General features: G+C 39.6%; 1 protein-coding gene across 2 annotated transcripts; it reads left to right on the top strand.

Annotated features, from left to right (window-relative positions):
• The first annotated feature begins 260 nt into the window (after positions 1-260).
• Positions 261-10,836, top strand: gal (galanin/GMAP prepropeptide). 2 transcript variants are annotated; one of them, XM_031868206.1, is made up of 7 exons: positions 261-330; positions 521-601; positions 1,624-1,678; positions 4,421-4,492; positions 6,867-6,953; positions 8,129-8,200; positions 10,456-10,836. In XM_031868206.1, exons 2-7 carry the CDS (start codon positions 521-523, stop codon positions 10,515-10,517), a joined length of 429 nt encoding a protein of 142 aa, XP_031724066.1. In that variant the 5' UTR covers positions 261-330; the 3' UTR covers positions 10,518-10,836. The 2 variants fall into 2 exon arrangements, with proteins under 2 accessions (XP_031724066.1, XP_031724067.1); XM_031868207.1 differs by lacking the exon at positions 4,421-4,492.
• Positions 10,837-12,139: the final 1,303 nt, after the last annotated feature.

Below are 12,139 nucleotides of genomic sequence, written 5' to 3' on the forward strand. Positions count from 1 at the left end.
AGAAGACACATATCAGATTAGGAGAGAAGAATGGCGCACACGTATTTCCCCCCCTTTTAAAAAAATCCGATCCCATGTCTCCGAGGGTGACATAGAAAGAAATCTGATGATGGCATTATATAATATTATTGAATTGTATCATGCGTTGTGTTCGTGACCTGCCCATCCTGTCTACGGGGGGGCTGCTGACGCGAGCTGACAAGCAGCGGACATAAAAGGTGGACGGAGTCCCCCGTCCCCCATCTCATCCGAACCACTGAGTGTCAGCACGCGCCGAGCGACTTCTGCCGCAGACTTCTAAGTGGAACAGGCGGGAAAGTGACATCAAAGGTAAGCGACTCCTTCACTTTATTCTTTCTGATCTCCCGAAAAGTTCTCTCGTGTCGACCACAAACGTGCGCTCGAGAGGGAGAAAGTTGCTCTGAATGTTCCTCGGTGACGTTCCTCTCGGTAGTAAACCTTTATAAATACTGTTCTGTTGATGATGACATATATATTTTTATTTGTGTCTCTTTCTCAGATGCAGAGGTTCTTTGGAATTTTTTGCGTGTCGCTCATCTTTTGCGCAACTCTCTCTGAGACCATCGGGTTGGTTATTGCGGTAAGTGAGCTGTTCAGATTCCGAATTTTAGAACGCTTTGTTGTTATCTTGTGTGTGTTTGTGTGTTTGTGTGTGTGTGTATGCCTAATTATTCGGAGATGCAAAAATATAATTCAAAATACCAGCATAAAGGAGACAAATGGTCGCTATAGAATAACAATGTAAAACACATAAATATATAATATTAAATAATGTAAAAGTTTGGCAATTTATAATAAGGAATTTGACAAGGGAGGCAGAGAGAAATACCATGAGATATATACAAAATGCTCAATAGGTTGGTTGTATAGGGGATTGTACAGTAAACTGTTGGGGTGTCTCAATATATAGAAGTAAAGCCACTGTGTCAGTTTGTTACACCTTTGGGCCCTTTAATGTATAATAACAATATATAACGATATATAGCACGTTTTCTAGTGGTGCAATAAATGCCTATTTTGTTTATACTCCCGTTTGAATTAAATACTTGATAAATGAAAAGTTTTCTCATTTAAACAAGAACTTTAATGCAAAATGAACAGAAAAAAGTATATATATATATATTTACAGCTATACACCGACTATGTTTACGTGCACATAAATACAGAGTAATCACATCAAACATTAAATAAATACTTTTTGTAATAGATAATTAAGTTTTAATCAGATTTTTTGGAGAAATTTGTGTTAGCGTGTGCTGGTTATTATCAATTTAGGCGACATAATTGTGTATTCACCATGACACCAGAGCTTTTTGAGTATTTCTTTTATTTAGGTTCACTGGTGCAGAGATGTGTCAGAAATAGACAAAAGAATACACCGAAGCCTAAGACAATAACAGCAGCTCCAATATAAATGTATTTGTCAGTGAGTATAGTTAATATGGGAGTTTGAATTTATATGATAATACACAAAACGTGGGAAAGAGTTATGGGGTTCATTTATTAATTTAATAATTCAAATTTATTACATGAATATGAACATATTTTATATTTTAAGACACATTTGAGGATCTGATTATTGTGTTTCTGGTGACCCTGCAGGCGAAGGAGAAACGGGGCTGGACACTGAACAGTGCTGGCTACCTGTTAGGTCCCCGTAAGTACCAACTGCACGCACACACACACACACACACACACACACACACACACACACACACACACAGCCTGCTGTTACACTGCATCAGTAACAGGCTGTTATCCAAAAGCTCATTTTCAACACATCTGGAGACATAGTTTGGGAGAATGTGTTCCCTCAGCAACCACCATGTGCTTCTAACATTGTGGGAAACATTTCTCTGTCATATTCTAAGAGTCTGTATGAGACGCACCAGTCTTTTAACTAACGCCAATGTAAACCCATCCACATCATTATTTGATGGGCAGAGAAAGTGACATAGTAAAAAGAGTGAGGAAATCTTTGAGGTGGATGGGTCAAATAAACTTGGACTTTCACCCAGGAGACCGCTGTTTCTGTCCTGTGGGAAATCAACGTTGACTTATTTAACCGTAGTTTAGTTAACAAACTTCCGTACTTTGCTAACGCCAGTTATGTAACAAAAGCAGTTATTTTACGTAACACTTATTTAAACCCAAACCACAATGTTTTACTAAAGCTAACCAAGTACTTTTGTTGCCTTAACCAACTTGCCTAATTTATTGACGCCAGTTGCATTATCAAGTTGAATTATTTTAACCACAATTAAGATCTTTTAATCCTAACCAAGTACACTTGTTGTGTAAGTACATCTAAAAAAACAGTTAAACCTACGATGGAAATTGATTTGGAAAAGAGACTGTGTGCATGTAACGTGTGGAATCTGTGCGTTTCCTGTGAACACAGAAGTTTATTTTGAAAAATCGCAATGCATTTATCGAGCGGAAAACATGTCATCCAAAACTGACACGAGAGGGTCACCTAGAGCGTAATAGTTTTAAGCGTGGGGCCACTGACCAAGCGTCAGACTTGATGAGCTGGGAGTGAGAACGTGTCGCTTCAACAGTGTTTTGTACTAAATTACACTTCCAGAACTGCTGAAATGTGAACATTTTAACTACATGTTCTTGCAAAAAAAAACTAACCCCATCACCTGTTTTTCAACACTCACTTCCATGCCTATGCTGCTATCAGACTGTAATCTTTGTAGCTCTGCTTCATCCTGCCTCTGTGTGCTTGGACGGCATCTGGTTTGTCTTGTCGAGGCTTTTAGATTTTTTTCAAACACAAAATCAATCACATGAATTAAAATCCAGGCCGTGGTCAAGTGTCAGTAGCTAACAGCGTTTGGCAGCTAAATATCTAAACCTGTTTAGTTTACCTTAATCAGTGGATGGAAAAATGGTTTTACTATGAATCAAATGATCCAACGATATCACCACATTTCTGGGTTGAAATAATGAACGTCCTTACCAAAGGCTGAACCAAGAGGGATGCACTCGCCAAATATAATAAAGTAAAATACATCAAACGTTTTTAGGCTGAAAAATGTAGAAACTCTATCAAAGTGATGCATTGGCAACATTTTAAGGCGAGCCAACACACATGTGGCCAACAGAACCCTCTTTTTACGACATTAATTAATGACACGCTGCATTAGTTGATATTTTCTGATCACTAGGGGGGCAGCAGAACAAAATGAAAACACAATATTTACATCTAAGTAAAGTGTAAAAACGACACGATGAAACAACTTAGATGTAAGCGAACGTGTTAAGCTTCAGAGGTGCTAGTAGGTGGATTCATTTACCTTTGGACAAACCCATTGCAAGCTGTTTCCCCTGTTTACACTCTTTATGCTAAGCTAAGCAAACCGACCACTGGCTGTAGCTTCATATCTAATGGGGTGGTATCAATCTTCTCATCTAGCCATATCTCTAAGCAAGAAAGTGAATAAAACTATTTCTCAAAATGTTTTATATATAGGCTAATTTATTAGCTTCAACCAAAAGTCGCGGGTGGAAAAGAGATTTAGTTCCAGATCGTGACTGAAACTGTTCATTGTTAAAGGTGCAATGTGTAAAATCTGGTCATAATTTTAGATTAAAGTATTCCATAAATTAACAAACTTTATCAAACGAACAGGAAGAGGTTACAGTGTTGATGTCATGTCAACACTATGTTATTGTGTTGCAGAGATATCTACCGAAATTAGCATTCTAACCAGCTAGCCCCGGCCCGTCCTGTCTTGTAATACCACTTGTACCTGGAGAGGTGATAGTGAGTCACTATAGAGTCCCGTCTGTCCTCAGTCAAACATGAGAGGAAGTAGAAATAGAGCTGGTATATATATATGTCTCGCAGAGTTTCAGCAGTTTGGTCGAATTGTCTTTTTAGAATTGTTTTATAACTGATGATTGTACATTTAGATTGTATGAACCCAGTAGTAGTGGTGAAATGCTGCCCCCTACGTGTTGGGAGCATGTCGGCGGATCTTACACATTGCACATAATTTATGCATGACATAAACCATCCATAAACAGTCAACATCAGCTCCTGAGCTCACTGGTATTGTTTGAAAATGTTGCCTATGTAACACGACTTGCAACACTAAAAAGGTCGAGCCCATCTTCTGTGAATCAATGGTGTTCTGTGTCTTTGTCCCTGTCCATTGTCTCCACCGTGTCAGCTAATTTAGCATAATTCAAAGATGGCCTCATTACTGTGAACACTGGCTATATCCAGATACGTGTGTGTGTGTGTGTGTGTGTGTACGTGTGTTCTTACCAATTTGTCCAAATAACTCTACGACAGGAAATCTGGAAAATGTTGTCCCTTTGGTTGTGTGTGTGTGTGTGTGTATAGCCCAGGTAAAGGTTGCTCCTGCCTCATCCTGTGTTTCAGGTCGTATTGATCACCTAATTCAGATAAAGGATTCTCCCAGTGTCCGAGGCAGAGACGAGCTGGTCACTCAATGTAAGATAGAAACATACAGCCGCTGCAGGGCTTTGGTGTTGGCCCGGGAATTGCTCCGTCCAAACATCCCGCCTCCCTTGCTGCCGCTGTCACTCATCTGGGGAGGACGTCCGTCCCCCCACTACTGTCTGTGCTTACGCATCCAAACATCGCATTTCTCTCAGTGCTAGAAGCAAAGGAATTCATGTTGAGTTTATGTGCTGTAAGAACGGGAGGAACAGAAAAACCTCTTGTGAGCATTATTCTAAAGCGGTCCCACCCAACGAGATCAAACTGCCTTTATTAGTTGTAGCGGTTAGTTACTAAATATGAACAAACTGTTGTTAGCTGAGGCGATTGTGTCAATGTTACTCATATGTTATATACATATATGTTATGGATTTCATTTTAATGAAACTGCCAGTGCAGGTCACTTTGCAGCCATTTTCCACAGATTGTCAACACTTCTGTAGTTCTTTCTGCCAAGTCGCAAAAGAACTACAGAATTCTGATATCTCCGGCAAACATGAGCGGTTTACGACATCGGGTTGCTTGTAATATTATGTACTGTGAGATATGACATCAACACAGATACATCAGATTTTGCTGTGTTTTGAACATTGACATTGACAAATATTGTTTTCAAAACCTTTAAATCACTACAATTGAAATAAGAAGAAACTTTACATTTTTAAGGTAAATGCACTACATACTATCGACATACTACATAATACATTTTCTATATAAAAACACAGGGCTAACATTGCAGGATATATAATATTAAATGTAATGACCAAAACACCCACAGAGACAGGAGGAGCAGTTTGTACTTGAAACACAAAACCATTAAAGTACATCATTTCCCCTCCCTCTGGTCACACCGATGTCATGTATTTTAATTTGACCTGTAGTTTAACACGCACACAAACAGCACAGGGCGGAGCAGCTCGAGCACTACTTGAGCTAATGAGGAAGCTAAGTTGAGGCAAACACCTCCAGCCACTTAACGTCCCTCCTCTTCAACCCCACACTCTTAATGTGAACTTAAAATGTGATAAAGACACATACTTGAAAAAGTCTGGTGAGTAATGCTGCAAAGTCAAAGAGAATAGATAAAGGTTAGATATTTTCTCTAGTTTAGTGAATATACATTTTCATTAACTTAATCATCAGCAAACAGACACACCTCAAGGTTCTATATGAGGTCCAGTTTGTATTATTACTAAACAGAGCTTTTTCCCACCCACATGGAAGAGTCTTTAAGGATTCTAAACAGACCTTCAGAACAGCAGTAAATGTTGACCTCTAGATATTTTATGGAAAAACGGAAGCTTAGCTCTGTGATCCGAATCATGGTAAAACATGAAGGCACAAATGAGAGGCTGTGGTTGTAGAAGCCGTTAGCCTTGAGCAGCTCCTCCGGGTGCAGTGTTTCTGTGCTCATGGAGGGGGTACCAGGTTCCAGCACAACTCGGAACTATTGTATTTGGTGTGTAGCATGCTAGCTAAGAAGATACAACTTGTGGACATTGAAGTTTCTTTCCAGCATGTTTTCCCCTTTTCACAGGGAAAAGCTAGTGCTAAGCTAGGCTAAAGGTAGCCCTGTCTCATCCGTGTGAAGAGTCGGTTTTACGAGAGAACTGAGGCTGCATTCACAACAAATCCGGCGTTGCTTCGGCAAAACCGCCAGTTCTCCGACTTATTTTATGCTACGTGACCAGAACAACCCGGCCACGAGAGAAAAAGAAGGCACTGGTATCTCTGTATGGACTCTACTGGACATACAGAGATGACTTCTAAACTCATGCGCTTCTGAACTAATGCATTTCTAAACTAATGCGCTTCTGAACTAATGCATTTCTAAACTAATGCGCTTCTAAACTAATGCATTTCTTTTGAAAATGTGGTGTTTGCTAAATTTGTAAATGTTGGGATGAGGACTTTGAACTCTGTCAAAAGACACCTCTCTGTGATCTGTAGGAATACACTGACAGCTAACGATGCATCACCATGGCATCTCCATTATTTATTTTCATCATCATCATTATTCTAATGCATTTCTTCGTCTGCCATCCATCCCATTTCAGACGTGTGCTTCTTTTTATTTATTTTTTTTTACCGCAATTCCATGAGCCAAGCCCTGCAGGTGGTCCGTACAAGTTTGGAAATTGAACCAAACAATTACAAACCAAATACCATGCTGAAATAACCAAGTGTACAACAATTGCCTTTAGATCTTCTTTCAAGAGCAGCTGGAAATGAAAGCTTCAACTGAATAGCTGTACTACTTTAATCAAGTTGAACTGCAGTTTAACTTTACCTCAATTCAAGTGAATTCACCTCAGTGCAACTGTTTGTCTGACTGTATCGATTGTGATCACTCCTCATTGTCCAGATGGAATAGATGGACACAGGACACTAGGAGACAAGGCGGGTCTGGCTGGCAAGAGGGACATGGGCCAGGAGGAGGACTTCAGAACAGGTCTGTCTCTCACACACAGAGGGATCTTCCTTTATCTACTGATAAAAGACAAACTCTGTGATTTTGTTGTGCAACCCCTTACTGACACCCTCGCAACCTTCGCAATGATCGCAGGCCATTTTCAGAAACCTTCACGTTTCATTCTGCTTAAAGGAATATTCTTAACTCACCGCGTGTTACCTTGAATTCTTGAAGAAAACCTTCATGCCTCCACGGTGAGCGAAGAATCAAAGTTATTTCTTGATGAATGGAGGCCAGGTTTGACATCATCAAAATTATACCAAAACATCTGTTTACAAACCCTCACACAACTCATACAGTATCCAAGTATAATCCAGTCGTATACTCACTACTTCGCCATCATTTTACTATTTAAAACACTTACGCCACATCCTTCTCGTTTTGGTATGGTAGTGGCGAAAGTGTTTTTAATAAACAAAGATTCCTTTAAGAATCAAGGCAACAAAACGCTCATTTGTTGGTGAAATACGCTGATTTACTTTGTATAATTTATACGTAATATTCCACTATTATTCCAAATATGACAATAGACATTTTTTGTATCGGAGGAACATCTTCAAAGTTCTAAGAACCTCCATTTTTATTGTGGCCGCACCGCTAACAAAGAACACTGTAGTTCTTAGAACACAGTTTTGAGGGACTTTTTTCGCCCTTATTTCAGAGTAGGTACTCTCTCATCTCAAGAGGAACCATGAGTGACATGAGTGTACGATGATTGGTATAACACACAAGCCACTGCAGCGCTGGCAACCACCAAGAGACCGACAATGAAGTCCAGTGAGTCAAAGAACGAGTTAGAGGCACTACAGCAAGCTAACACAGAAGCACAAAGGCTAACACAGTAGCGCAAAGGCTAACACAGTAGCGCAAAGGCTAACCCAGGGGTGTCTATTCTCATTTTAGTTAGCCATGTAAACAGCTTAATTGGAGTATTTTCTGTTTCGGAACAGAGTGATTGTTTGGATCAGTTTTTTCTGTAATTCACGTCTCTGTAGTGTTGGAATTTTTCAAGAATACTTCCTCCCTGTCTCAAGATATATCTGGAGATACTGATTTCTCCATGTCTTTACCTGAGCTCCTGTCAAACCTTTCAGTGTGCTACCAGATTCAGATGACGTGACAGTTGGCTGCACTTTGTTGCTTTACCTCCACAGGTTCCCTGAGAATAGCAGATGGAGAGATCATCCACACTATCATTGACTTTCTGTCGTACCTGAAGCTCAAAGGTATGTTCATTTCTATTTGAACTAACCTCAAAGTGAGGATTAATGTCAGAAGTCTGTTCAAGACCAAAGCGTTTGCTGCAGAAAGCTACAGCATGTTGATAGGAAATCAAACTCTAAATAAAGACAACAATAATGGGAATAATGTGTAGAAAGTTATACTTTGCATTAAGTCTGAGTAGAGGACTTTTTTTTACACTTTCAACAGCATTACAACACGTACTATCCCCACCACCAAATAACAAAACGGTGGTTTTGTTATTTTTTCTTCAAACCACAGATTCGTTGAATGTTTTTGACATTCAGTCAGAGCAGATGACGTATTGAGTGTCCGTTAGTAAAGGTTACATGGTGTTATAAGCAGGAAAGCCCATTGAGGTTGAAAGGAAGTGGTGGATGGGTCAAATAAACAGTACTTTTACACTGGAGACCGCTGTTCCTGTACAGTGTGAAACCAAAACCAACTTTGACTCATAGACTTGTTACGTAATGTTGTGTAAGAAAGGCCACTAAGGGCTGTTATTTATTCACGCTAGTAATGTTGCTACGGCTCTTATGTTACGTTATGGTATATTGTAATGCCACGCCGTTACGTTACGCCGTTACGTTACGCCGTTACGTTACGCCGTTACGTTACGCCGTTACGTTACGTTGTTACGTCGTTAAGTTACATTGTTATGTTTTTATGTTATTATTTTAAGACAAACTACAATGTTTTTGTGGGCCTCAACCAAATATTTGTGTTGCCATAACCCAGTATTTCTCAAACTGTTGGGCGCGCCCCTCTAGTGGGGCGCAGTGGTATTACAGGTGGGGCGCAGGGGGAAATGCAGAATCTTTTTATTTCAAGAACTTTATTGAGAACTTCACATATTACAAAAGTACAAAGTTCACGGACATAAAACTAAGTCATAAATAAATACATGGCGAAATGCCTGTACTTTCGTGTAAATGTTTACGTTACGCCGTTAACAGGTTACGCTTGCACATGCGTGACGGCCAAGATCCTTGGCGACTCACATGTGTAGCTTAGTGTGCAAAATGAAGAGACATCGAGATGACGTCCGACTCTACCCGGAGGCTGAGGTTTACAGCTCAAACACTGAGTGAGTTCTGGCTTGGTGTGGAGAGGGAGCCTCCACTCATCGGACAGAGGGCTGTGGGCATTCTGCTACCCTTCGCCACATCCTACCTCTGTGAGATCGGCTTTTCTGCTGTTGTGTCTCTCAGAACAAAATACAGATCTAAGCTCAACATTGAGCATGAATTGAGAGTGGCCGTATCAAGTCTGCAACCCCGTTTTAAAAAGATTTGAAGTGGAAAGCAGTCTCATTGCAGCCACTAATACTGATAAAACGTGATGGCTCACACATATCTGCACTCATTTTGTTTTGCACAGGTTGCACGTTGTTTTGAAAAGATACGCAGTGTAAAACTCAGTAAAACTCTTTATTGCCAAATATTTGAACTTGTTTTGTTTAGTTTTTCACAGGTTGCACTTTATTATTATTATCTTGAAAAGATATTCAGTGCAAAACAGGTTAATTGCAGCCACAATAAACTATTTTTTGCCAAATATTAGTTATTTTTTGCACAGATATAACTTTATTTGCATTGTTCTAACAAAGTGATTGCACATTGTATCTGTTTTTGTCTGATGGAGCAATCTGGTTTACTTGAAAGTGATTGTAATTTTCTTTATTCTATTATTTGAAAAAGCACAGATGGAGGAGTCACAAAATGTTGTTTCAATAAAAGTTCAACATGGACCATTTTGTTACAATTTTGTTGGGGCGGTGGGGCATGAACATTTTTCTTCCTCCAAAGTGGGGCGTGACAGAAAAAGTTTGAGAACCACTGGCCTAACCCAAGGAATTGTTTCAAAACTCAAACCATGAAAAATTGTTCATCTTTGCAAGCATGTACGAGGTTAAAAGGTCACAAGGTTAATTTATCGTCATTTTATCTCGGAGTCGATATTAAATGTATTACTGAAACGTATTTTTGGTCCAAAAACGTCGACATTCTATGTATTACGTTGTTTGCAGAAACCTACAATGCCAACATGTTGTTTTGGAATACTTTCAAGTTAACTGTGGTTAAGATGAGGATCCTTGAATGTGGGATGAATGTGATTCCATATACAGTATACATACATGAAGCAATATACTGATACCAGTGTTATATGGAATAACATACTGACACATATAGTGATGTTCTCTGAACCCTAACACATCTGTGTGTGTGTGTGCTTACAGAGATGGGAGCCTTGGACAGCCTGCCTTCCTCTGTGACATCAGACGAACTGGACAATCCCTAATGTGTGTGTGCCCCTCTTCAGATCATCTCCATCTACTTAAGTCTATGTTCCTGCTGTCTGGACTCCACTGCCCTAACTATCACCTTACTGTCTATCCATTCACACTCTGATGCTGGATGTGTTCTGGTACCAGAGGTCTGATTATTTTACTCTTTCAGATGGATTGTCCCCCAATGCAAATCGTACAGATCTTTCTGCTCCTGTGTAAATACAACACTTTGTATGGGGGACCTCTGTTCAGAAAGCAACACTGTGTTGTCATCTAAATATACTATCATCTGATTTACGACAATGGAGTCAAATAAATAAACAAATGGCACTGGACTCAGTGGGCAAATTGAATTTCTTTCTTTCCGTCAGTCACAACATGTATCAGTTAGACTCCAGCGGTAATACATGCGTCACCTTGTTGATGATTAACAAACTCAGATTATCTTTGCTTATCCATTAACGGAGATATATACGACATTTGTTTGAAAACATGAAACACGAAAACCTTTTTTTTTTTATCAACTGTAATTTAATATTATGTTAATGTTTAATTTTTGTAATGTGTTTGAAATGACTGTAAATTCTCTCCACACTTTGGGTTCACCATCAGGTTCCTGAGCAATATTATCTTGACCATCAAGAACGATATCTTTGCAAAATGAGGGCAAGTCATTGAGCCATCTGGCGTTTCTGAATCAGACGACGCTGCTCTTAAATTCGGCAAAACTCACAAACGAACATAATCGTTTACTTTTACTCACACTTTGTGTCAGTTGCGGTCAACACTTACGTTGAACTGCAACAGGAAAACAGGAGTTAATGGCAAGAAGAGGAAACTAGTGGGTTTAGAAAACAGCGAGGTTCTTTCGAGCTGAGGCGTTCGGGTGAAGTTTACGACGAGAAAATGCTTACAGCTGAACTCAGCAGCGTTACATCCAACTCTCGCGATGTTTTGTAGACAACATTTGAGATCAGACGTGACAAAATAAACAAGTTTAAGCGTTAAGTTAACCTCTGAAAACAGAGTTCGAGTCCTTCTTTAGGCTTCTTTTCTCGGTCATTGAGTGAAAAAAGGTTTTGAATCCACACCCGAAGACAGCGAAGCCACGAACGCTCCGATTTGAGAAGGTTTTGTGGTAGTTTTTTTAGAGTTTAAAACTGTTTAACAGAGTGAAAAACAATTCTGCTGCTTCCCGCTCTGTGTTGTAGTTGCGCCAGCTGCCGCGCTGTTTTGCCCAAATAGCAAAGAAATACTTGTCATTAATCATAAAAAAAATAGGATTTTTATGAAAATTGAAAACGCTTCACGAGTTTGCGTGTCATCCTTGCGCTATACGGGCAACCAACATCTAGCCATGTCTGCTTTCAACAGGCAGCTAAATGTATTCTTTGTTCTCTTATATGTATTGAGAGGGAACCCTAGTCATGGTCATAACTTTATAACACAACAATTAACAACCCACAACTAACGCTCTTTAACAGAGAAAAACACAACAGCACACAACAGTCTGTGACACATAAACAATTTGTAATACTAATAATTGTACATTTATAAAATTTCACCGCCGAACTGCATGCTGGGTACAGCTCGCGAGCGAGCCTGCTTGCTAGCACAACAGTCTGCTAACAGC

Source organism: Anarrhichthys ocellatus, unplaced genomic scaffold, assembly GCF_004355925.1.
Source record: "Anarrhichthys ocellatus isolate YVR2014 unplaced genomic scaffold, GSC_Weel_1.0 scaffold41, whole genome shotgun sequence".
NCBI classification, from domain to species: domain Eukaryota; kingdom Metazoa; phylum Chordata; class Actinopteri; order Perciformes; family Anarhichadidae; genus Anarrhichthys; species Anarrhichthys ocellatus.